General features: G+C 40.8%; 1 protein-coding gene across 1 annotated transcript in view; it reads left to right on the plus strand.

Annotated features, from left to right (window-relative positions):
* The window catches only part of LOC136857832 (endoglucanase E-4), a 28,398-nt gene extending 14,649 nt beyond the window's left edge, over positions 1-13,749 (plus strand). The window contains exons 5-8 of the mRNA XM_067136796.2: positions 2,764-2,923; positions 4,508-4,672; positions 7,836-7,975; positions 13,410-13,749. Of these exons, the coding sequence (XP_066992897.2) occupies positions 2,764-2,923; positions 4,508-4,672; positions 7,836-7,975; positions 13,410-13,623 (679 nt within the window). The 3' untranslated portion in view covers positions 13,624-13,749. The remainder of the gene's footprint in view (positions 1-2,763; positions 2,924-4,507; positions 4,673-7,835; positions 7,976-13,409) is intronic.
* The last annotated feature ends 14,161 nt before the right edge of the window (positions 13,750-27,910 follow it).

A 27,910-nucleotide genomic window follows, 5' to 3' on the forward strand; every position in this document is an offset into this window, starting at 1 on the left:
TGTAAAAAATTATGCTGTAAATTAGCACTCATTTATATACTTTGTACATGAAAGTGGTTAGGTGTAAAAAATGGTAGGGATCCCTAACTTCGCCACAATACAGTCGCTTTAATAATAATAATAATAATAATAATAATAATAATAATAATAATAATAATAATAATAACACCTTGCTAACGCATATACGTTTTCAGAAACAATGGAATAGGGAAGGGTAGAATGCGACCGTGCCGTTAATCAAGATACAATTCGATGGCCTAGATTGAATATCTCGTATCTCACAAAGTTCTTCCTATCCATTATTTACCTTAAGACTGGTCACGCCTTCCAGCCACATATTGATATGTAGTCCATCAGAACAATGTTCGTTGGGTTTGTTTTCCTATGCTTATGAGTAAAGAATAATTAACCGTATAAAAATTATACTCTAGGAGTTAGTAAATACAGTAGGTCACGCAGACATACTTTCCTATAGTACGGTACGGTAAGGTTCATTTTCCTTCACACACCGGCATAGGAAAAAAGAACACAACGAACATTGTTCTGATGGATTACATATTCATGTGTGACTGGGAGGCGTAACCAGTCTTAAGGGAAAATATTATGGATAGGAAGAACTTTGTGAGATACGAAGTATTCATTCTAGGTCATCGAATTGCCTGGCGTGAAAGCGGAGAAAGCACTGAAAACAACTTCAGTGCTATCGTTAATCGGATTCGAATCCACAATCTCCCGAATGCTAGCTTATAGCGACACGATCATCGTACTATTTCTGAACCCTTGTATAGGAAGTTAACAGATGTGAATAATCTGCTCAGCTGTGTTGGCAGGTCGTGACGATAATATCGAATAAATTTGACATACCTTTCCTCAACATATTATTATTATTATTATTATTATTATTATTATTATTATTATTATTATTATTATTATTATTGTCGTTATTTTCATCATTACCAGCACATACACAAGTGAAGAATTATCCACACGATTGATTACTGGCTGGTAAAACTGCACAACCTCGAACTAGTGACGGATGCTTCGGTAATAACATCTGATTACGATGTAGGATCACAACACCGACTGCTTGTCCTGGATATGCGAATAGGAAATATTAAAGCGAATCGTCCACAGAAAACTGGCCCGGAGAAGATAAAATGTTATACGCTCAACAGGGAAAGGTATTTCGTTTATATCGAGGATCAACCCGTTAAGCGTGAACGTTGACGAGCCAGTAGAATCCATGCAGAAGGAAGCAACAAATCAAATACACATAGCAGCAACCGAAATCCTGCAGAAGTTTCCCACAGCTAGATGGATTCGTGAAGGGGCTCATCACAACTAGTGCAATTCATGGCGTTCGCCTGCTTATTGATGTACACAGAGAAATGAACTGGTCTCTACTCCTGGCATTCTTCGATCCGGAGAAGGCCTTTGACACGGTATCGCTGGAGGTCATCTGGAAAGCTCTTCGTAAACATGACTTTCCGAAAGCCGATGTGCGATGTATTTAGATCCTTCGTCGAAATGTCTCAGATACGGTACACTGTCCAGATGGAACTTCACTACCTCTTTCTCTGAATGTTGGAGTTCACCAAGGATCAGCACTCTCACCCCTTGTGTTCACCTTATGCATGAATACAGTGACAGCTGATATACAAATACGAGTACCTCACCAACAGACAATCTTGTATGGTGATGAAGTGTTTTTTGGCGATCGAAACTGACAGAGTTTAGAAGATCGGACTCTAAGCTTGAAGGATCACCTTTGCGGCTGGGATGTCATCATCTCCTCAAGATAACACAATTGAAGTAAATCAGTTTGCTTATCACTTCGGATGGAGAGACGTTTCTAGACACCCGAACATGGGTTATTGCAGCGTACCAGAAATGGCGCCAACTCACTAGAGTGCTTTGTGATGAGGAAAGTACACGAGTACAAAGCTCTCGATCCGTTCCAATTTGACTCAGTAGATTGCGTGACTCTGCTTTGTGATAAGGAAAGTACGCAAGTACAAAGCTCTCGATCCGTTCCAATTTGACTCAGTAGATTGCGTGACTCTAATCACTCCATGCATACATACAAGATACATGAATATGAAATATTACATGAAACAGAAATATTCGACGAACGTGATACGGTACAACAATGCTAAAATTATCGCATAAACTATCGCATATTTTGCTAATCGTCTCCCAACTTAGAAACATTACTTTTCTACACGTTGTGAAAAGCAAGAACCGTCGCAACCAAGCTGTTCTTGCGTCAAATACTAGGGACATGCTGTTTAATGATGGCTTTCTCCACCATTAAATTAGATATGCAAAATTTGCACGATGCTTAGTATTCATCGCCCATAACGGGACCTAACCGTCTCACAAATTCGTATTCAAACTTCCACTTAGAAGTAGAATATATGTCTGAAGTCTATGTTTTTATACTTTGCAATCCTCCACCCCCGATTCTTTGAATACATTCTGGTATTTTAGGTATTTTATCTTAGTACACACTATCTAAATGACTTTAAAAAGCGTAAACTTAATAACAATGAAACCGCCCATCTAATGCGAGCCGTCCGTGGAAAGGCAGGTTGGATTCCAAATAGTTCAACAACCAGCTAATGTAGAAATCTCTGACGTTAGTAAAGAGGCGTCCTAGGAAAATGAGATAAGTAGTTTACTGTTGTTTAGGAGGAAAATCTACCCACCTCTTTCCTGTTGCCGAGAGCATCCGAACTAATACTAACTTCTCTTGTCTTTCAGCTCTTCTGGCTACGGCGACGAGTTGGCGTGGAGCGCCATGTGGTTGTTCAAAGCTACCAACAATAAGAACTACCGTGAGATGGCGGAACAACTGTACAATGAATTCGGTCTGCAGTACGCATCTGGTCTAGGCTGGGATGAGAAGAGATCCGGAGTCGATGTAAGTGACATTAGTTTAGACAAGAACACCTTAATGGTGATTTTGACAGTCCGCGACAGAGTTCAATATCTCTTTTCTTCGTTATTATTCTTATTCTTCCTGGCCTTTTCGCTAGTTACTTGGGGTTGGCACTATGTGTAGAGTCAACCCAGTTTTACATCCGGATGCCCTTTCTGACACCAACCCTCCTAGGAGGGATATACTCACTATAATATCGTGAATATGTGGTGTTTGATAGTGTGATGTGTTGCGTGTAAATGAAGTTATGCATTAAGAACAACAAAAACACCCAGCCCCCGAGCTACATAAATTAACCAGACGTGACTAAAATTCTCAGCCGACCGAGAATCGAACCCAGGAGCCCTCTGAACCGAAGGCCAGTACACTGACCATTCAGCCACGGAATCAGACTTCCTCCATCGTGCTGTAAATGAACTTTCTTCCGTCTTTCGTATTGCTGTGGTAGATATAAGAAATATACGTCGTATTAACAGCATTGATAGTGTTTCTCTACATATATTTTCTTGTACCACGGTGAATACGACGGCTCACAGGAAAGCCTCCTTTTCTCGTCAAGGTTACTCTATTGGCAATGTAATTCTCTTTAGAAGCAGAGATTCATCTGGTTATCTTTAACACAGTTGGTAGAGCAATACAGAGAAGTTTATTGATTGTTTCAGGTGTTATTTCCAGTCGTTGTACTTCCCATACTGCAGCCGCCAGGCACGTCCGATAGTCACACAATTCATTACACGTCCTTCTGGAGCCGTGTCATAAGAATTGAATTCCCCGCTGAAGACGATATCAGTCTCAATATAAACACCTGTACCACCGGCCTCTGAGAACGATGTGAGTGCTCAGGTCATCGCGAACGTACTAACAGTAGGCTATGCACAATTTCTTCTTCTTTCAAATGGGCTTACTTGGCACCACGCTTATTCAACCGGTGGGCTTTGAACTTTGCTCAGCATTGTCGACCTTTTTCCGATGTAGCTTCTTTCTTTCCATCGACCAGGGGTCAACGGTTTTTCCTCAAACCCGCGGACTTTCTTCAGGATTTGTCTATTTTGTAAGTCGGTCAGCTCCTTCTCAGTATCCATCAGCCATGTGGTACGGACTTTCGTTTCTTCCCAGAAAGTGAACAGGTGGTTGGTCAGTTTGTTGGAAGAAAGGAAAACTTGGCACTTGGCCATAGAAAGCTACAGTACCTCCTTTACCTTGTCCAGTCCAAGAGAATCTCTGCCTGGGAGTAGAGGGTTGGATTGTAACTTATCCGGTATTCCCCTCTTCCTAGTGCCGGATTGGGGTTCGTAATTAATTCCTTTGGCTCGGAGACTGGATATCTATGTTCGTCTTATTACATTTCTCTTCAATTACCTACAGTACATCACACCACAAACCACCGCAGTAACATTCAACAGTGAGTACTTCCCCCACATGGAGTTGCCGAAGGCAGAGATATATTCTGAAGTTTCGTTCCCTTTTCTACAAATTTCCTTATAGTATATGAAGTGCTAACTTCATGAGCAATCTGAAATTTGTGTTTAGAATTGAAGATTAAGAATAAATAACTGGGTGTTTCAGATTTTGCTCGCGGAAGCCACCGGGAAGCAGACGTACAAGGACAAGCTGAAGGGCTACTGTGACTACTTGGTGAACGGTCAACAAAGAACTCCCAAAGGGCTCCTCTTCCTTGGACAATGGGGATCCCTGCGCAATGCTGCCAACGTAGCTTTTATCCTCATGAAGGCGAGTATCAATAAGTATATAGAACGTATTACATTTGTAATATGTATTTCTCTTGCAGGTTTCTTTGTCAGTCACTGATCATCACGATAAATTAGAAGGCTACACTTTATTGTTCAAAATCCTGACCCCAAGGGACTGATGGATTCGTTATTTTATTCCTCGTTACAATACACACTGCCACTACTTGTTGGGTACACGTTCCAATAACTCCTTTTATAATTTTCGGAATGGAGGTCAAAATAACTCCGTATTAGAATCAAACTTCGGACCTTTAATAGCAGTGTAAATCTTATTTTGCTGTATCTTGTGAAACTTAGAAGTGACGAGAATGAACAAGAAATTCGTCAACAAATGGCTTAGAAGTATATTAAATACTGGCCAGGTATACTGTTCTGTTTAATGGAGAAACTTCGGAAAAGATCACACCAACGCCAATACAACCAGTGGATCAAGACAAGGAAAGGTAGTGGATTGGACATACCGTACAATGTGAAGATCCGATGACATAATCGCCAGACGAGCTCTTCGGTAGAATTCACAGGGACAGAGGAGGATAAGAAGATGCCCTAAGAGGACGTGGTAGAGATTGGTGGAAGAGGAGACTAAGGCCGTACAGCTCAGGATAGAACAAGTCGGCGAAACCTGATTTCAGCCCTATGCTCATCACCAGGAGTTAAAGGAAGGACGTTAAGCCACTGTTTCCGGAGAAACCGAGATGCCGCAATTTAGTCTCACAGGTTCCAAACATCTACGAACATAAGGGATCGAATCCACCACCTTGGGATCAGAAGACCAGCGCTTTTACCTTCTGAGTAGTTCTCAGCCCAGTACACACTATTCTGATTGTCTTTCTTACTTAATCATTCTCTCATCTACTGAGCGGCGTTGAGGATTTTTGAAAAGCTTTCAAGGCAGCTCAATCCACACAGCAATAGAGCAGGATATTCCTCTACCCTGCAGCATCAATTGAATATGATGCAATGATGTTCTCCTTCCACGAGGTCACCTCCTTTCTGTCTATGTGTTATCTTAAATGGGTATGTCTTACGATCACCGTAGAAAAGTGCATATTTAAAATAATAATAGTGGGGGACTACTTTGGCATTTGATCTTAAAATTCAATAAGTTCCGCGTGTAGCAGCCACCTTGTACAGCAATAGGAACAAGACCGCCCTACTACTGTCCAGATGTTAACGAAAGTAATAATAATGTTGTTGGTATTACGTCTCACTAACTTCTTTTAAAGTTTTAGGTGATCGGGGTACCGGAAGTTTTCCCAGCGAATTATTTTACATGCCAAAAGCATACGAACACGAGGATAGCGTATTTGAGCACCATGAAATACCGCCGAACTGAGCCGGTATATCGAACCGGCGAATTTGGGCTCAGAAGGCCAGTGCTATATCGTCCGAGTCACTAATCTGGGCTAAACAATGAGTGTTATGTTTAGATTAACAAACGGCAGTTCAGTTATCTATGGTGGACCATTATTTAGTGACATTTACGAAGTTCACCATTATTGTGCTCTATTTACGAATATATTGGATAAAAGGAAGCAAGTTTTAGTTTAACGTGAATGTTGATACCGTAATCATGACCACGGCACGGCACGTCCAGTGTTTTGTGGAGTCTAAATCACAGGGACGTACAAATCCTTCATTCATTGGTTGGAATTCAAATCACGGCTGCCAGTGATGATATCACGCTCCTATATTGCCAAGACACCTCGTGTTTGATATTATATCTGTGAGAGCCAGTTAAACAGAGATTTCATACGCCAGTAGTATGTCGTCTTATATGTGGTTCGATGGTGTATAGCCTCAGCTTATGGATGACAAGAGTGATTCGCATCGGGCTACTTTGGTAGATGATTCATGGGAAGTGAGGGTATCACTAGATTGGGTTGACCGTCTGGTTTTCCTGATCTCGACTTATCAAGCATAATTGGGATACATTCAATTATCGTAATTCGATGTGTTAGACACCTTGAACCACCAGAACCAGAAGCATCCGATGCCTTTGAGGCACGAGTGTATTCCAAAACCGGTCACTGTTGGACAGCCTTGTTGTTAGCATGAGAGAACGTTATACTGCATGAGTCACCCTTCAGTATGGGTGATGTGATGTGTTATCACATTAATTATTTATAGCGATTCTAGTGTTGTACAAATGCCACTTTAGTCCAGCTCATATGAAGTTGTTTATTAGCCTTGCTTAAATTTGGCCATGTTATATGAGCATTTCCCTCCCTGCATTCTCAAATCATTACGAAAGACCATATGCAGGATAAGCTTCCTTGAATAAGCTCTGAGAACCCTCATTGGATAATCAGTCACCCTATTCGTTGTCCGGAATCCTCACATATACCGAGATCCACATGCACTTAACTGAATTGTGTTTAAGCATTCAAGTACTAGTTTAAATTGCAGCTTCGAGGATTCCAGAAACGTTTGAGCGTCGTAAGGTTTCTGGCACGTAAATTCGTTGGAAAACTTCCGGTTAAGATTCAGTAAGGTTCTAAAATCAAGATTTACCTCAACGACTAATTTCCGAGCGTTTTCTATGTACAGATGTACGGTCAGAACCAGAATGTGTTGACGAAGAAGGTGAAAAGTTTATGCTCAACATTATTCTAAACATAATAATTATTTTGTTGAAATTAAGTGGACTTTTAGTCAAGAAATACCATGGATATAAACACCACGTATGTGGACAAGTAACATACAGTAGGTACTGATCACTAGGAGACTTCCACCCTCCATCATTTATCCTGGAGATCATTAGTCCATCCTGGCACGCTGCATTTTAAAGAAAAAAAAAGGCTGCCAATGAACAAGTGTAAAGGGGATACGTAGAAAGGAAAAAGAAAAGAAAAATATAGCAACAGCTGAGGAGATATGGAAGAAGTCTAACTTCCCCTCCTGGGAATGGCTGTCATCAGTGCGACAAATTATGTACCTTCAGTATACAGTATACAGTACCTTCAGTCTTATAAGACAAACAGAAAATGTCGATAAATTTTTAAAATATGCACCTGCAAGTTGTACGAATTTTGTCTGAAGGTATTTTAAAACAGAATCCTAGACAGCCAGAGTCCCTGGATTTTTACCATCAGAACCAACCGTGCTCACAGTCTTGCCTAAAATGAATTTCTTGATTTCAGACTGCTGACCTTGGAATCAACAGCGATACGTACAGGAAGTTAGCCAAGAGCCAGATCGACTACGCTCTGGGCGACGGTGGCCGCAGCTACGTGGTAGGCTTCGGCAACAATCCTCCCACTCACTGCCATCACCGCTCTAGGTACGTAAAAGTATGCAGTAAACGAGGATTTGAACTATTCGAAAATGAGTTGATCTTTATTTAAAAATTGCCACACCAACAGGTACAACATTCGATGTGTTTAACAACGATAATGATCGCTCTTCTGACCAATTTTCTGGTGTCTTAAATTTAAGCTTATCCAATAGATATTATTATTATTTATTATTATTATTATTATTATTATTATTATTATTATTATTATTTGCCATTTAAGGACTACTGATGACCACAGGGCTCGTATCTACTCTTCGGTAAACTTGTTGCTTTCTTCTTCTTCCAATACTCCTTCATTTGCTGACTATCAACCAGATTTCTCTCCTCTGTCCACTTAGTTCCTGTAATCTTCTTATGTACTTGTAAGGGACGTTGGGAAAACACCGTGTCGGATGGCTTGACGGAACAGTAGTCGCTCATGAGTTTGTCCCAGTGGGATACCTAGTTGTTCCATATCTGATTTAACTGACGTGATCCACTTGTTCTTAGAAGCCTTGCATCTTCCTGTTGCTGTGAATATCCTGTTGGTAAGTCTTTCGGAATCCAGACGGACCAAGTGTCCATAAAAGGTCAGGCGCATTTTCCTTATACACGTAACGATGTCCTCCTGGTGTTCATACAATTCAGCATTATGGCGGATTCTGTAAATGCCTCCTTCCTCTCTGATTGGTCCTAATAGTAGTAGACCACGCGTCTCAACGGACATGTGGGCGGGGCCCAGGTCCATTTGAGCATTAAAGCCCTTCGGCCTTTTCGGCCTCAAGTGCTGCTTTCGGAAAGTGGTGAATGAACTGAACGGTTTGGAAGGTGGTGGTACCGTTGTTTTGATATCTCATTGGTCAGAATGTGACCTGCACCCCGAGAGGGGTGAAAGAATGACCTAGGGACGTGCCCAACGGTGTCATGATTTCCCGTAGAGGGATATATAATTTGAGTTCGTGATATTTTGTTGGGTTGGTAGGTAGAGCAAATGGCGGACGAATGGTCACCCATCCAAGTTCTGACCATGACCAATGTTGCTTAACTGTGTGAGAATAGCGGAGTGAAGAATTCTTTAGAGAAGGGAGGAGAATGGAAGGAGTGTCTGATAGGGCTTAACCGGGTAGTTTACTTGGTGATCGGTTACTTGGTGGGGTTAATTCATGATTAATTGCTTGGCAGGCATGGCTGGAGTTACAGGGGTTGCTTGGAGGGAGATTAATTGGAGTATTAGTCGCAGGAGGGAGGAGGGGTCTAGATTACTTTGCTGGAACGGGCTGGAGGGCTGGGTTTGGCCTGGGGGTGGGGGGATATAACAATTTAGGAGCGGGGGTGGTGGTTTGCAGGATTTGAGGTGCTTGAGTTGTTTGTAATGAGTTTTGATTGCCTTTTTAATGTAAGGACAGCCGGGAAACGAGGCGGCGTGGCTTGCGCTGCAATTAGCGCACTTGGCCTGATCCCTGGGAACCGTGCAATCGGCGAGGCGGTGTGGACCTCCACATCTAATACAGCGGGCGGCATCCTTGCAGGTTGCAGCAGTATGGTTTAGTTTGAGGCAATTGAAACATTGCATTACAAGTGAAGGATTCGGCGGTATGTGGGCTCGTTGCTGGGGAAGTGACTTGGTGGGGGAACGAGATTTGGAAGCAGGTTTGGAGTTTCTGCTTTTGGATTTGGGTTTGCTCCTCGTCTGGACTGGGTGGCTAGAGGTGTTTGGGGTGGGCATAACAGGTGATGGTTCGGACGAGATGGGTGGGGTTGAATTTGAAGTGGAGGGAGGTAAAGGGGGTAACTAAGTTCGGATGGTGGTTTGAACGTCTTTACTGAGGAGTTTGGGTGGGTCAGTTTGGTTTTCTCTTGATTTGGTACGGCTTTGGATATTGATGGCTTGAGTGACAGCGTTAGAAGTGGGTCTTTGGTTCGTTGAGTTGGGTTGATGATGATTGGGGTGGGAATGTCCACTAGTTGTAGTTTGTTGAGAATGGTTGGTATTGAACGGTTACGGGTGGGTGTGATGACCATGTGATTGTTGTGCGTTTCTTCAATGATCGCTATGTGCTCTTGAATGATGGGTTCTATAGCCAGAATTACTGCTTGCCGGATGAGAGGTACTGGACCAGGATTGGTGAGTGGAACGATTAGGAATGTGCACTTGGAAGAAATAGGGAAGATGGAGTTGTTCCGTGTATAGTGGTATGGCTGCTCAAAACGGTGTGCTTTGCTTGTTTCATCAGAGTGTTCTGTGGCTTCTTCTTCGAGGTCTGATTTTGCTGCACCGTCGGAGTCTTCGGAAACTTCTGTGCTGTCTTCATCTTCCAGTTGATCTTGGTGTGGAATTGGGGGGAGGGGGATTCAGGGGGAGGGAGGGAGTTTAGTCGGCATTCGGTGATCTCATAGAGAGTATTTACGTCGTCAGGATTAATTGGCAGGATAAAGATTTCGTGATTTGATGATTCCTCAATATTGTGGATTAAGTGGGTTACTAGGAGGAGGGTTGAAGCCAGAAATTGTCTGTGGGTGTAGAGAGTAGATGGGGATGCGTCTTTTATGGGTGAGATGTAGAGGGCATGTGCATGTAGAGGTGGGGACTGATGAAAAGTGATATTTAGGGGAAGTTTGAAATTAGAATATGGGCCTCAGCTACTCAATCCACCGGGAGTATCTATATTTCTAATTGCGGGGGGGGGGCGCGAGGCAGGAGACTGATGGGGCAGTAGGGTGGGGAGAAGCAGCACTTAAGAGGTCAAACTCCGAAGAGGACCTTAGTCGAGAGGGCGCACTCGGCGGGGGCCAGTCGTGCCAGGTGTAGTTTTGTCGGGATGCGCCGAGCCAAGACACGAGCAGACACCACTCCGGGTGCAAGACAAATTTGCTTTTTTCCTTTGAATGCTGAGTGTGCCCGAACAATGGCAGGCTGGCTGGAGCTTGGGTGGACGTACGGCCCGGTCGGCTTGACTGGAGGGAATCAAGGTCCTAATATCCTCCTCAGGATCTTCCCCTCTTTTAACTCCAGCTTTCTGAGTGGGCCCTTCCTGGCCATTAAGTGGTACTCGGAAGCATATAGAACAGATGGTTTGACAACCGAGTTGTAGTGTCTGAGTTTGAGGTTCTTGGAGAGGCACTTAGATTAATTTTTATTTTTATTATTATTATTATTATTGTTATGCTCTTTCTGACAAAATATTGAAGCACACAGAAGAGGAGGAGATAAGGGAATGAAACTTCACGGGTTGAGAGTGTATGTGATGTTATTTCGGAGGTTAAAATTGATTCAAATTTACAAAGTACTTTTCAGTATGAATCCAGTTACCAGTATGACGTTGCGCCCTCTCCTGTCTGGATGCATGCTCTGGTTTGGTTGGGAAGGGTGTCATAAAGCCGTTGTATCCTCTCCTGAGACAAACCGGCCCATGGCTGTTCAAATGGTCCTTGTTATCCTCGATACTGGCAATGGGTCGGAATTGACATCCGAGCTGGTCCCACACATGCTCTATCGGAGACAGATATGGCGATCTTGCTGGCCACGGCTGTACCTCAACATCACACAGACAGTTCATAGAGACATGTGCGTGTGAGGACGAGCATTGTTCTGTTAAAAAATGGCTCCACGATACTGTCGCATGACAGGTGACACATGAGGATGCAGGATGTCCGTGACGTACCGTTGTGCTGTGCCTTTCTAAAACACTGCAAAAATGGATCCTCTTCCCAGGTCGCCGCCATACTCGCAGACGATGGTATTCCTAGGTAGTGTAGAAACGCTATTCATCACTGAACACAATGCGACGCCACTCCTAAGCAGTCCAGGCTTCCCGGTCACGGCACCACTCCAAACGCAGCCATTTGTATTGTGGTGTTAACGCATGGGACGGCAATTCCCTAGTCCGGCTGCCTCTAGTCTTCAACCAATGGTGCGGGATGACACAGAATTTTACAGGAAGTCCATTACATTTTCTCCGATGGCAGGCGCAGATGTGAAGGGGTTACGATGTGCTTGGTGCACAGTACGGCGGTCATCCCTGGTGGTGGACGGACGTGGTCAACCGAAACCTTGACCGGAACCTGCCTGCACGTTCCCATACAGTCCAATATCGGGCCATTGGCACATCCGAAAGGCCCGCAAATCTGGATATTACACGATTTCACCAACCGGCCAAATGCAGACCTACAATGAGACCCCCTTCAAACTCTGTCAGGTGACGATAACGCTGTCTCAAATGAATATCTCCGTGTCCTTCACGGTGATCACTCTACATGTGACGCTTTTCACGCTCCATATATATACCCTACCATGCCGAGTAACAAAAATAACATGAACACCAATGCACACTGGTGGCCGTTCTGCCTGTCTGAGAGAATTGCTACTCTAATCATTTACACAACCGCCGATGGTGTGTACTTGTACGAAGTTACATTCACATCCGACAATTTCTTCTGGGTGCTTAAATTTTTCGTCAGACAGTGTATTAGGTATCACCCCCATGATTAAAGCTGCATTACTTATACTATGATACCGTTTGCGAATAAGATTGATGGACATACAATTCCGTATTGAGAATCTTCGAATACCTTGTAGGGCTACTATTTTGATGAAAATGTTTCCTTAACAGATAGGTCATTATATCCTTACATCCGAATGTAATTTCTTACAGAGTTAATTCAACTGTTAGTTTACAGACATACTGTACTATGGAATACGGCGGGTTCCTTTTACTAAAACTGTAGGCACGGGGATAGTCCAGAAGTAAAATTTTTTAGCATCTTGACTTGTGCTTCGGGAGAGCTTTTTGAGGTTCTCTCAGCCTACATCAGATTCTATGCCACTTAGAGCAGAGGTTGTAGACTGTGTTAGGCCTTACCTTCCACTCCACCAGGGGCTTTTATGATGTTTCCTGTTTACAGGCATGCAGATGATTTTGTCTCAGCGATCATCGAGAGTACCAGGGAAATGTGATACTGTATAACGTTAGGTTAAATACAATATGTTACAATAGTTATTTTGGATTGAATGATGTATATGGAATATAATTGATTTGATTTTATATTCTTTATATTCCACATACATCATTCAAATCAAATCAAATCAAATCAAATCAAATCAAATCAAATCAAATCAAATCAAATCAAATCAAATCAAATCAAATCAAATCAAATCAAATCAAATCAAATCAAATCAAATCAAATCAAATCAAATCAAATCAAATCAAATCAAATCAAATCAAATCAAATCAAATCAAATCAAATCAAATCAAATCAAATCAAATCAAATCAAATCAAATCAAATCAAGGAATGATTAATAAAATTTATCTAATGGTACAGTTCAAGGTAATTGTTATTAATGCATAGTAAAGTATTGTAGTTTGCTGCAAGATGGAATTTACGCATGAAATAAACAAGAATCCGAGTGTACTGAGCTCTTGCTCTGTGGTTTTGTTACAGTTCGTGCCCTGACGCCCCCGCTGCGTGCGACTGGAATACATTCAACGGCGGCCAACCTAATGCCCACATCCTATACGGTGCTCTAGTTGGTGGCCCTGGCGCCAACGATGATTACTCGGACGTCAGGAACGACTCTGTGCACAATGAGGTTGCTGATGACTACAATGCCGCCTTCCAAGGAGTTGTGGCTGCTCTTAAGGCTCTAGGCTACTGAACACGACGTTTCAAATGTCAAACTGGAAATTAAAGAATTTTAAAAGGAGTTACTCATCTGAACGATGACTTTCTATTGTTAATTCTCATACTGCAATATAAAATAAATTAAATAAAATATCTTGTATTGAATGATTTCTTTCCTAGAATTCCTGTACATCTTCAAGTTTCTGGAAATATATTTGAATACACCAACGAGGAAAACATTTAAAAATGATCATGGAATGTTCGGAAGACAGATGGATTCGAATCCCTCTCTCTGATATTCTCAAAATTAATTTAAGATAAACATCACTCAGGCCATAATAAATAATAATAATAATAATAATAATAATAATAATAATAATAATAATAATAATAATAATAATAATAATAATAATAATAATAATAATAATCCTGCCATCCTGGGCCCAATGTGTAGGAAGCCAGTCTCTGTCTGTCACAAGCCAGAACAAAGGGCGAGTGATAGAGGAGTAACACTTCTTTAAAAAACCTTGGTCCAGCTGGCCCGGCTGGTAGTACCTTGTGAGGGTCCCTACCAGGGTTACGGTGAAGATAGTCAACTGTTTGGAAGGCGGAAGACGACAATCAAGTCCCAACGGTGGATAAAGTGGATGAACTATCTTCATTTAGCAGCGTCTGTTCTTCAGTGAAACGGCTGCGAAAGGCGTCTGACTCCAGAGGAGCGACCTCTTGTTGAGCTCCAGGGCTTACAACCTTGGTTCTACTATCAGGAAGGAGTTTTCCGACCCATACTGGTTTGAACAACCAAGCATCATGGAATGTCGTCACAAAAAGGACACTACCTCAGGTAGTACCTCGTTGAGGGAATCTACCGCTCCTAAGAGCGCAATCAGGCCTGTGGATTCTGGGGAGCCTGAACCAAGATGCTTTGAGGACATTACTACACGTACAAAATTCAAGACGAAACAGATATACTACTTTGGGACGCTGAATGTCAATTCACTACTGAAAGTGGGAAAACACAAAGAATTGACGATGATGATAGACAAACACAACATAACCATCTTAGCCATCCAAGAAACAAGATACCTAGATGAAGACATAATGGACATTGAGGGGTATAGGATTTATAAAGGCAAAAGGGCTATGAAAATAGGTAAGAACATGCCTTTACTTGGCACAGCTTTTGTTGTTCATAAGAAGGTTGTTAGTTCAATCGTGGACTTCTTCAGCCCCTCTGAGAGACTTTCCATTCTAACTCTCAGCTGCGGTAACAAAGGATACAGACTGATCAATGTGCATGCACCGATCAATGAGGACAACAGACGTAATCCTGAGAAAGTAGAACAGTTTTGGGACGTTCTTGAAGAACAGTTGGAGAAAATACCATCTATTAGGCGACTTTAGCTCAGCTGGGAATAGAAACACAATTCAGATCAACAATTGGAAACTATCCTGCTCACAAAATGACTAATAGAAATGGTATAAGACTTGTCAATCTGTGTCGTACCTTCAATCTTCAGATAATGCCAACATTCTGCAAACACAAGCCAAGCAAACAAAAAACTTGGCGATCACCAGACAATGTGTGGGGAGAGAAACAGATTGATCATGTAGCAATATCCAGGAGAGCGATTAAGGAAATAATGAACGTTAAAGTGCAGAGAGGTGCCCAGTTTGATTCAGATCATTACCTCTCCAAGATCAAAATTAACTTCATTCCTCTCAATAAGGCCCTGAAATCAAGAAACAGAATTTATAAATACGACCTTGGAAAGTTAAATATCAATCAAAATGTCTTAGAACAATACCACCAGCAACTGACATTTGAATCTCATGAATGGACGAACATCGCCTCCAAGATCCGACAAGCAGCTAATACTGCAATCCTGACAGCTAAGAAGAGAAAGCATAGATGGTGGAATGAGGTGTGAGATGAAGTGCTGACCCAAAGAACAAATGCCTGGAAAAAATGGAACTCGACCCGAAGATCTAAAGATTTCGATGTGTTCCGTGAAGCTCGAAAAGAAGCAGCCAGAACTTTCCGAAGGGCCAAGCGACTATAGGAAAAACAGCAGTTAGAACAGATCGATCAGGATTTCCGGAAAAACAATTCTAGAGACTTCTATCAAGCATTCAAGACTAATTTGAGAGGGTACCAAGCCCCCAGCCTTTGTTTTAGGGATGAAAATGGAAAGCTGGGCTTGACCAACAAAGAAAACTGTACGATCATATCTCGGTACTTTGAAAACCTTCTTAATTGTGATGAACCAAAAGAAAGATTCTCTGTGTGCGACCCGATCCACAAACTACCCAACTCAACCCCTCCTTGTAAAGAGGAGATCAAACAGATTATAAACATCTTAAAGAATAATAAGGCAGCTGGTGAAGATTCGATAGTAGCAGAACTACTGAAGCTGGCAAATGATGAAACTCTACATGTACTAGTCAAGCTTTTTGAAGATATCTGGAGAACTGGGGTGATACCAACTGAATTGCTGTCAGCACTAATCCACCCTTTGCACAAGAAAGGTGATAAAAATAATGTCAATAACTATAGGGGCATCTCATTAGTATCTCTTCCCTATAAGATTTTCTGCAAAGCAGTTCAGAACAGAATAGAAGCTCACCTTGACCAACAGATTGGGGAATATCAAGCTGGCTTCAGAAAAAGCCGTTCGTGTCCAGAACAGATATTTAACCTGAAGAGCATCATCGGGTACAAGAAGACAGGAGGATACAGTTACGTGGTTGTGTTTGTTGACTTTCAGAAAGCATATGACTCCATTGACCGCGAGTCATTAATGAATATTTTGGAAGAGTTTAGAGTGGACGATACGTCAAGAAATTTGATCAAACAAACTCTAACCAACACAGCGTCGAAAGTAATTTATGGGTGAGATCTCAGAACCGTTTACAATCAGAAGGGGTGTCAGACAGGGAGATGGACTATCCCCACTCCTCTTCAACTGTGTTTTGGAAAAAGTCATTCGAGAGTGGAGGAAGTTGTTAGACCAAGAAGAAACAAAGGAAGATCAGTTCAGGCTTGGTCCTAAGCACAAAGGGGTGTACGTTGACTGCCTGGCCTTTGCGGATGATCTGGCAATATTTGCTAACAACATACATTCAGCAGTCAACAAGATCAATAGGCTGTCAGAAGTTGCTGAAAAGGTAGGACTCCAGATTTCTATTCCGAAGACAAAATATACGACAAACATCTGTGATGGACCTGAATGGATGATCACTAATCTTGGAAAAATTGGTCGAGTCAAGAATTTCAGAAATCTTGGTGAAGTCATCCAGCAGAATGGATTAGAAGAGGAAGCAATCAATGTCAGGATGAGGAAGTTAGACCAGGCATACCAAATGACAAAGAATATCTATAATAAAAAGTTTATGAGTATAGGGGCCAAGTTCCAACACTATAACACAGTTGTAAAACCTGAGGGATTATATGCGTTTGAAACTTTGACGTTAAGTTGTAAAGGTCAAGCTGACCGGCTGGAAAAAAGAGAGCGCAGGATACTAAGAAAAATCCTAGGTAATAGGTGGGTTGATGGACAGTGGCGAATGAGACCAAATGAGGATTTGTACAGCAAGACAGAACCTCTCACAGCGTCAATTAAGAAGAGACGGGTATTATTTTACGGTCATCTCTTGAGGATGACCGATGATCGGCTAATAAAAAGAATATGGAATTTTATTCAATCTAAGGCAACAAGGCCGAGATGGTTCCAGGAATGCGAAAAAGATCTGAAGCAGAATGGTATTTCAGACCAAGAAATTCATGACAGAAACGCATTCAGAAGATTTGGTGAACAACTATCAAGGTTTCCAAATGGCATCAAGTTCCAGAAGACGGAAAGGACCTTTTGTCTGATGAGCATAAACAGGCACTCGTCGTTGGGCTCAGAAGATACTGCCAGGATGTCAAAGCCGGAACAAGAACAAGACCTAGACACCGAAATGAAGTTGGTTGTTACCACGCAGTCCATAGAGGCTCAACTCGATGAATTAAAATAATAATAATAATAATAATAATAATAATAATAATAATAACTAGAAGACGCGTGCTGCTCCGCAGCATTTGTTATAAACAGGTCAGATAACTCGTCCTGATATGCCTGTCATAGTACTAGCCTATTGTTTTGTCTACCCTTTTCAATGGTATGCGGCAGTTCGTAGTCAGAACTTATCCAGTCTGACGTCATCATGCCGTCTATTTGGTGTACATCTATCCATATATTCGCTTCTTTATCCTGCTGTTCTTGATGTAAAGCTTGGTATTGTGTCATAGAAGGCAATGGTATTTTTAATCGCACTTCTTTTATATAGAACCGTTGTCTTGTGAGCTCATAGGTTAGTCACGAAGGAGCGTTTTTTGCAGGGCAGATGCATTGCCTTCACTCTTTCTAGTATAGCTATGTTACCCTTCGATAGGTATTCCCAGATACGAGTTAAGGCGTATGTCATTATGGGGTCTGTTTGTACGTAGACTGTTTCCTCTTAGCAGCATGTACGTTATTAGGAACGCTCTGCCATCTGTTGAATATATTTGGAAGCTGGGAAAGGTTAAAGAATCAAAGAGTATCTAGCAGGGAATAGTATTCTTCTGTGATCAGAGGAAGGGTATACTCTCTGGCAGTATTAAAACATGGCTGCTTGCAATGTCATTACTAAGAATCAGAATATTAATAAAAGTGTTAGTCGCTTAGCAGCCTGTTAAGTATAGAATGTATTGCGGGTTAGGATAAGCCTTCGCCTGCAATTATTGGAATGATAATTTAATGATTTTTTTTATTATTACTCAAAGTTGGCTGAACTTAGAGATCTATCAATGTCTCATGATTTACGGGCAGGTAATTCCGGAGGGAATAAAACAGAAATGAAGCAAATTGGTCCAGTAGAACGGACGGAGGGATTTACCAAATCTGTTTTACGAAACTATTTTAATATAATAATAATAATAATAATACTAATAATAATAATAATAATAATAATAATATTTTTAAACCACACTAACAACTTTTGCGGCTTTCAGGGAAGCAGAGATGTTGGAATTGTATCATCCAAGAATTCATTTACATGCCAGTAAATATTTTGATACGGGGCTGACGTATTTGAGTATTTTCAAAATACACCGAACTGAGCAGGAATTAGCTCAAATCAGTAAAAATCTGTTTTAGCGCGACTTACTGCATTTACCCTAAGGCTGTTGAATCCCCGATAAATCCACAATCAGCTGTCACTGATGATCTAAACTACGGAGAAATGAGAAGTGAGGCTGTTTCCCGTTCAACGCAGGGATTGGCTGCAGAAACAAAGATATTACTAGCAGCCTTTCTACCTGTACCACCTTCATACTGCGAAAGCCAAGGATGAGAATGAGATAGGTAAATGGAAGTAACAAACTTGTTCTAATCCATACCAGGAAATACAGTGTAAGATGAGCGCTATATCTCATCAGAGATGCATCTGGTCAGACGTGCAACGTTAAACAGAAAAGAGGAAACGATTCTCAGTCACGCTACGGTCCTATCAACTGAATTCCATCTTATGAAAAGTTCTTTAATAACTTTTAAATACCACGAGGAATGCTGACCATAGGATGCCGTCAGTTGTTAACTTGTTTAATTGTTCCTTCAGGTTCGTAAGCAAAATGAAATTCGTCGCGTCTCTTCTCTACAAGTTGTTTTACGTCGCACCGACGCAGGTAGGTCTTATGACGACGATGAGATAGGAAAGGGCTAGGAGTGGGAAGGAAACGACCATGGTCTTCACTAAGGTGTGAAAGTGAGAAATCACGGAAAACCATCTTCAGGGCTGCCATACAGTGGGGTTCGAATCCACAGTCTCCCGAATGCAAACTCACAGCTGCGCGTCCCAAAGTGCACGGACATCTCAACAGGTGGGGAGCTCTGTTCAATCAATCAGTTGCTACTGATCTGCGTTTAGGGCAGTCGTCCAGGTGGCAGATTCCCTATCTGTTTTTTTTCCTAGCCTTTACTTAAAAGAGTGAAAAGAAATTGGAAATTTATTGAACATCTCCCTTGGTAAGTTATTCCAGTCCCTAACGCCACTTTCTACAAAGGAATATTTGCCCCAATTTGTCCTCTTGATTTCCAGCCTTATCTTCATATTGTGATCTTTCCTACTTTTAAAGACACCACTCAAACTTATTTGTCTACTGATGTCATTCCAGCCATTTCTCATTGTGCATCTGTTCATTGGAAGCTGAATCGACAGTCGCTCAAGAAAAAAAGGAAAGAAATAAGTGCATGGAAGTTTTTTTTCTTCGCAGGTATACTTTTCTCAGAGCCGGGCTGAGTAGCTCAGGCGGTTGAGGCGCTGGCCTTCTGACCCCAGCTTGGCAAGTTCGATCATGGCTCTGCCCGGTGGTATTTGAAGGTGCTCAAATACGTCAGCCTCGTGTCGACAGATTTACTGGCATGCAAAAGAACTCTTGCGGGACAAAATTCCGGCACCTCGACGTTTCCGAAAACCGCAAAAGTGGTTTGTGGGACGTAAATTCAATAACAATGTTCTTCTTCTTCTTAATTCCCTCAGAAAATATTGAACCTTTTCATATATTGTGTGTTGTGAGTATACACAGGATTTGTATTCACGTAGGCCTACATATTGATAATAAATAAAATAAAGTCTGATGAAAAATGGAGTGCGAGGAAGATACAATAAGATGTGCTATTTTTTCTCTTGAGCGAATATATGCATTGTAAACAAATCAGTGAGACTAAAAGTACGCCACTGTTTTTCATTTAATTTTAGTCGGCTAATTATACCGACCACTGTTTACTTCAAGCATAGCGATGCTCTGAAGAAGTCCCTGTACCATACTGAGTTAATGTTAACATCACGCGACGGGGACGTTAGCTTCATATGTTCGTCGTCTGAACTTCCATTCCTATTCATTTGTGCTCCAGCACTAGCAACTGTCAACTCCATGAGGCTACAATTAGTTGGCCGTTTTCGTTGTCCAATATTGAAGTTTCTAGCTGTAGAAGGAAATAAAGTATTATCATGCTATCAAATGACCAGGTGCAAAGCCTATGTTAAGATTGGTGTGTATCGATGATTTGTGAGAGTAACCAAACTACAACTCACTCTTAATACCCGACCAGGTATATACAGTAGTAGTATACCCAATAAAATGGATAAAGAATTTGTATAAGCTAATTCTACGCAGATCTATCTCCGGTGAGATAACTGTGTGATGAGTACTTTGTGTATCATTATCAGTAGCGGCTCGTGGCTGAAATGGCAGGTGGGGCTAATATGTGGGTATTTTTTTTGCTATTTGTTTTACGTCGCACCGACACAGATAGGTCTTATGCGACGATGGGATAGGAAAGGCCTAGGAATGGGAAGGAAGCGGCCGTGGCCTTAATTAAGGTACAGCCCCAGCATTTGCCTGGTGTGAAAATGGGAAACCACGGAAAACCATCTTCAGGGCTGCCAACAGTGGGATTCGAACCGGGGGGTATTATTATTATTATTAATGTCTAAATTAAATTAAAGAACTTACTTCTTAGATAACTATTAAAGGAACCGCATGCCTCTTTTTACGAGATATTTTGCGTTTTTTAATTCTCCTTCGCAATCTGTAGAATCTGTAATATTAGCAACCATAATAAATTACCGCAAAAAGTTCTGTAATTGGTTTAAATTCTTGTAATTTTTGTTCGGTTGGTTTTATTTTATTGCCTAATAACTCTGTAATAGAATATTTATTTGTTGCAGTAGAATTTCTGTGTTCAACTTCTATTTATTACCGAGAAAAAAGTAGTTGGAATATTTTTAGAATCTTATATTAACTTGTATTTGTTAGAACTTTTAAAGCAACCTGCAAAAATAGAGGTACCTAGTTGAAATTGGGCAGTTGAAATAAAGTAAGGTGCTTTTCGTACCTATATGATAGCGACTTATCTTCTTTTTGAATAGTTTCTATGGGATGTTTAGTGCTACTGTATTTTGTTGTAAATGGGTATATTTGGCGTATTTTCCACTTTTCGATAGAATCCCCTTTTGGCGGTTTACCTAAAATGGGTCATTTCTGCGGAAAAACAGGCGACTTTTTTTGGAGGCTGCCGGGAGTAGAATTTCGGAAAATGGAAAAAACTTACTATTAAAAGTGATTTCTGACGACGGAAAATTTTATTTTAGAAATTTAAAAATCACTTGTATAGGCTAAACAATAGAATAATAGGAAAAAGAAACTGGTTATTTTCCTCTGAAACTTCTAAGTCTATTTATTTGCATGTATGTAAACTTTATCTTGACCATAAACAAACGTTGATGGATTTTCTGATGGATTGGTCCCGTACATATAATGTTTCAAAAATTCACAAATTCTCCAAATCTCATTTGACTGTCATGATCAATATGAATGCAAGGAGTAAATTATCCGGGAGAGTTGATTCACATCTAATGACACAAACTGTAAAAGAGATGGGCTATTGGGGGCAAGTACTATATCGAGTAGTGGCCACTGTGAAACTACTTCAAAGACTCAGATTACAACTAAGAAGTCACAAGGAAATGAGGTAGAGGTGCACAGGCAACCCACTGAAAATACCCTGAGGGGATAGGGTTGAAATTCAGCAGCAGAGCGAAGCGACTGAACCCGGAGGTGACAGCTCACACCTCACGATACACTATGTACTCCGCCTAACTCTGATGAGGTAAAGAAGTTTAAATGTTTGGCTTGTAATGGAGTACCTTGCAGAGTCTGATGACAGTGAAATATTACTTCCAGAAGTATGAGTGTTGTGTTTCAGGCAGGACAAACTATTTTCCTTACCAAATGTATGGCGAGATTTTAACTGTAATGGCAGAAAATCTGAACAATGTTGTGACGAGGTTAGCAAGGCACAGTACTTCTCAGTTATTGCCGACTCCACTCCTGATGTGAGTCACCTGGCCCAACTAAATTTTGTTTTCAGGTATTTAAAGGTTGATGGAAAAACAGTTGAGCGTTCCTTTGCTTTTTTTGCCGATAAAATCTCACAAAAACCGGGCGAGTTGGCCGTGCGCGTAGAGGCGCGCGGCTGTGAGCTTGCATCCGGGAGATAGTAGGTTCGAATCCCACTATCGGCAGCCCTGAAGATGGTTTTCCGTGGTTTCCCATTTTCACACCAGGCAAATGCTGGGGCTGTACCTTAATTAAGGCCACGGCCGCTTCCTTCCAACTCCTAGGCCTTTCCTATCCCATCGTCGCCATAAGACCTATCTGTGTCAGTGCGACGTAAAGCCCCTAGCAAAAAAAAAAAAATCTCACAAATCAGACGATTTGAAAGATAGCCTTGAAAAATTGCTTTTTTAAAATGCTATTTACTTTACGTCGCACCGACACAGATAGGTCTTATGGCGACGATGGGATGGGAAAGGCCTAAGAATTTGAAGGAAGCGGCCGTGGCCGCACTTGTCTGGTGTGAAAATGGGAAACCACGGAAAACCATCTTCAGGGCTGCCAACAGTGGGTTTCGAACCCACTATCTCCCTTCTTCCGTATTTTTTCGTCATATAAAATAGAGTTACAATCATTTTAATTTTAGGTACATGATCGAAATTCGTTTAAACGTTCGAGAGCAGGCGCAGACTTTTCTATCGATTTTCTAGTTTATAAATGATCAATCAATGAGTTTAAATCTCCTTGTCTGTTAAATCAATGAATGCGTACTTTCTTTCTTTCTTTCTTCCTTTCTTTTTTTGTGTTCTCAGCTGGTGGTGCTTTGGCGTGATTTTGTTTCAGCAGTTTTACTCTACATCACCTGTGAGCCGTATAATAGGGGCAAGAGGTGTATAATGGGCAGTGATGACGAAGCTAAAACGCCGCCAAAAATAGAAAATGAAGTATATGTGCACACATCTTTCGAAATGGGTAAATGTATATCCCTCGACTGGACCTGCACAGTACAATGTTTATAATACAAAGTGTTCGATTTGCAAACTCGAGTTTAGCATCGCACATGGCGGCAAGAACGACTGTGTACAGACAGCATGAACCGTTGCTTACGCTATTGTACAAGGCTGGGAAATACAAGGCTTCGCTGGTCGTGAAACTGGTTCCCGCTCGGGCTTGCGAATCGCATCGTTTTGCCGCTAGGTGCGCGCTTCTTAGACATAAAATTGCGCGGGTGAGGTACTCATTCAAACATTCACGAGCGTGTCAAGACGTATTTTTGTATTTTATGAGCTTTCTTTTGCTAGTGCGGGTGATTATAATTGAGTGATTGAAATTAATGACCGTATTTACGTAATGTAAACATCGCATAAACTTAAAAAAAAAAAAAAAACATGGTATACTGTAGTGTTCCTTATTGCAAATCAAAGATCTCAAAAGGGTGTGGTATTTCATTTCATAGATTTCCGAAAGACGAGGAACTTAAAACTTAATAGTGTTTGGCAATTTCTCGTCAGGGAAATAGACTGGGATCTCTGTGGAAACCTAGTGTACATTCCACTGTTTGCAGTAGGCATTTTAAAGACTCAGATTACAGTGTGAGTACAGCACTAAAAATCCTACTTCCGAACGTCATTCCATCCGTATTTCAAGACTTTCCCGGACACAAACAAACACAATCACATACAGGAAGACTAGGCCTACTTAACGGGAAGGTGAAGAGAATGACCTTCCACCTGTACTTATCAGTGAACCATTATATAAAACCACAGCCACACCTCCCTGTGGGTGGGGGCGGTAGAATAACACCCACGGTATCTCCTGCCCGTCGTAAGAGGCGACTAAAAGGGGCCTCAGGGGCTCTGAACTTTGGAGCGTGGGTTGGCGACCACGGGGCCCTTAGCTGAGTCCTGGCATTGCTTCCACTTACTTGTGCCAGGCTCCTCACTTTAATCTATCCTGTCCGACCTCCCTTTGCCAATTCTTGTTCTTTTCCGACCCCAACGCTATTAGGTTTGCGAGGGCTAGGGAGTCTTTCGTTTTCACGCCCTTCGTGGCCCTTGTCTTCCTTTGGCCGATATATTCATTTTTCTAAGTGTCGGACCCCTTCCATTTTTTCACCCTGATTAGTGTTATATAGAGGATGGTTGCCTAGTTGTTCTTCCTCTTAAAACAATAATCACCACCACCACCACCACCACAGCCACACAGTGTTCTATTAAACATAAACTACCAGTATACTGCACTAAATTAGGTTTGAAACTGAAAAGAATAGCCAGGAAATGTAGGAAGCAAAGAGCACTTATAGCAAAGCAGAAACATATTATTACAACTTTAAAAGAAAGGGAGCATCAAATCAAAAATGAAAAAAAATAAACATGGACTGGACAGGTCAGTCAACTAAATTTACAGGACTAGCTGAACAAGGTGATTTGAAAGCAAATTTCTAGATTGAGCAGATTCAGGCTTTTCTTTTTTTTAAACAAATGTGTAAATTCAGAGGACACTATAAAGGTCTGCATATTACTGTCCAACAGGTCATCTACAGGCTAATTTAACAAACATTTTAAAAAGCGCTTACAAATGATTTTATCCTTAACTCAGCGGTGATAATTACTTTATCCTATTTTCAAAATCTGTAGTTACTCTGTCATCAATTTCACTGGCAATGATAGCTGGATATTTGATACTTGTAGCAGAAGAAGAAACTAGCTGTGACAGTTGTCTACAGATAATATCATTTCCTGCAACTGATAGTCCTGCAGTATGCTTAATTCGTTTTCAAGACAGGGAAGGGTTAAGGTACCCTAACGCATTCTTCAGGGCTTTGATACAAATGTGTTACGATTTTGTTATTGAAGCAGTACACTATCTCCCAAGAAAACACTGTCTACCGATCTGTACCCTCTACCTGAAAGACAAGCTTTTAATGGAACTCATGTGCAGGACCTGCAATAACGAAACATTGCCACTATTGTTGCTGCAGAAATTACTCAAGCCTTTGTTGGACAGTATTGCAAGGAATATTTCATCAAAGTGCCAAAATATTTCGAATGGTGACCAAAAACTTTGAACAGAAAAGTGTTAAATTTAAGTTAGGCTAGGCAGTGATGTAAGATTCAAATGGTGACTCTGAACTGGAGACCCATTACAAATGCTACATTTTAAGTAATAGCTATTACGTTGGTATAAACTGACTATATATTTCCCAAACACTTTAAAACACCTTTGTAAATATGTATAAATTCGTGTTGACTGTCGGTCCATACTACGACGACTCATAACCTCAAGATACTGATGTAAATAAGTTTCCAACAGGACACGTTATATCATATTGACGGAATTATTATTATTGCACTACAACAGAACTGGATCACGAGCAACATTCAAAACACTTGGTTTCTCCGTAAGTATCATAATTGGCTATATATTAGCGAATTTCCACAAGCACTTGTCACAAAATCCATGCTGAACATAGGAAGATATTCAAAACTTGTGTCTAAGAAAAGCGATCCTAGCGGGAGAACTGAAAACTAAATTCGGTGACCTCACTTCTCATGGCTTATTTCCCAGCCTTGTATAACAGCGTAAGCAACGGCATGAACACTTCAGATAATAAATTAGTATTATTTATTCTAAAATGTTATATGTTATTCTTCAGTGCGTAAAGTGTTCGAATTACGTAAGGTGGCCGTTCTAAGTTAACTTCTTGTGGTTTCTTGTAGGTCACAAAAACAAAGTAAAAGATGTCAGCGCTTCGTCCAAGATTTCGCCTTCAGTTCTCCCCACCTTAGCAGAGGCAGAAATAATGACGATGTAAAAACTATTGCTGGCGAACTTTCATTAGTTTACCACACAGTACGACACAATCTCAGCCACAGGAGCAGGGACTGTGTGGTCAAACTTTCAAAAAATATGCCCAAAAATTCTGTTGTGGGCGAACAAAGGTTGAATTGTTTGTAAAGAACTTATTATCCCAAAGAAGTGAAAATTAATTTTTGGAAGTGTTTAATAACCCAAAAAAGTGTAGCACGTTCTTTTCTTTAGCAACATATGCCTCCAATCACCTGGACAGCAAAATGTTTTTAGTTGTAGTGTGATATTTTGACCCCTTTAGTGGAATCCAGAAAAAATTGTTGTATTTCATAAAACAGGCAGAAGAAAGTATAATTTATGTCCAAAGGTTATTAATTAACTCACTTAAGTCAAACAATTAGAGTGTCAGTAATATATCATCATACTGTGCTGGTGGTGTCAATGTGAAATACGGCGACCATTATTCAGTCATGAAACTGTTTAGTATTGAGAACGGAAAAATCCTTAAAGCCAGTTTGTTCTAACCACGTGCTTCATAATGCCATGCAACGTGCATGTAATTGTATATATTGTGTAGATATTTAAGTGTTAGCGTTAAAGATTAATTATCATTGTCCTGTTCTGCTAAACGAAGGGAAACATTAAACTAATATTAAGCTCACTTTTTTAATTTGTTGATGTTGAATGGACTGAAATCCTTCGTCATGTAAGTACTAGAAGGTTACCTCTTACACATGCCGTAGAAATGCTTTTAAAATGGGTAGGCTTTAAAACCATAGATGATTCAGACTGTCCAAAAGTTTTGAAACGGTATTTCAGCAATGAAAATCCAGAAGTAGAAACAATTGTTGAGGCTCAAATTAGTTTCTTTGTGAATATTGGAGACGTTTTCATTCAAACAGCAAAATATTTGGAGTATTCTGACCTTAGTATTATGGAGTCCCATGAAGCAGTACAATTACTTATTAGTAAAGTTGGACAGAGAATTAAAGATAGATACTTCGGTAGTGCTACTCAAGAAATGTTAGCTACTGTTCTCAGTTCAAATTTGAAATCTACAGTACATGTGGAAGCAATTTCCTTGAATTTTCTGATCTTCGTTTTCTTACATGCTTTTAAAGTGTTTAATACCACTGTGTCTTAAAACAAAATTAACATTCAATGACATACGAGTACATGACGTTGTGGAGTGTATCCAACTGAATTGTGTGAATGAAGATGAATTGTATGAGGAATTTTGTAGTTGTAAGGATGCAGGAACATGGGTTGTGTGTTTAGAGGTTAACGCTAACCAGAAATGGGTGGCGGTTCTCAGCAGCTTAAAATCGAGTAATATAACTTCTGAAAACTTGGGAAAGTTGGCAGGCTAAGTTATGAGCATACCAGGTAGTAATGCTCATACAGAGAGAGTATTTTCTCTTATGAATAACCTGTGGACAGATTTTAGGAATAAGAGCCGTTCAAAGCTGATCAAATCAAAACTGAAAGAATTTGCAAAAAGTAATTGCAAACTATTGTATGAAGCAAAATTTATTGTAAAATATATTTAGGTCTTCTTAAAGTATAAAATAAACTTACTTTTAACTTT

Source organism: Anabrus simplex, chromosome 1 (genome assembly GCF_040414725.1).
Source record: "Anabrus simplex isolate iqAnaSimp1 chromosome 1, ASM4041472v1, whole genome shotgun sequence".
In the NCBI taxonomy this organism is placed as follows: Eukaryota; Metazoa; Arthropoda; class Insecta; order Orthoptera; family Tettigoniidae; genus Anabrus; species Anabrus simplex.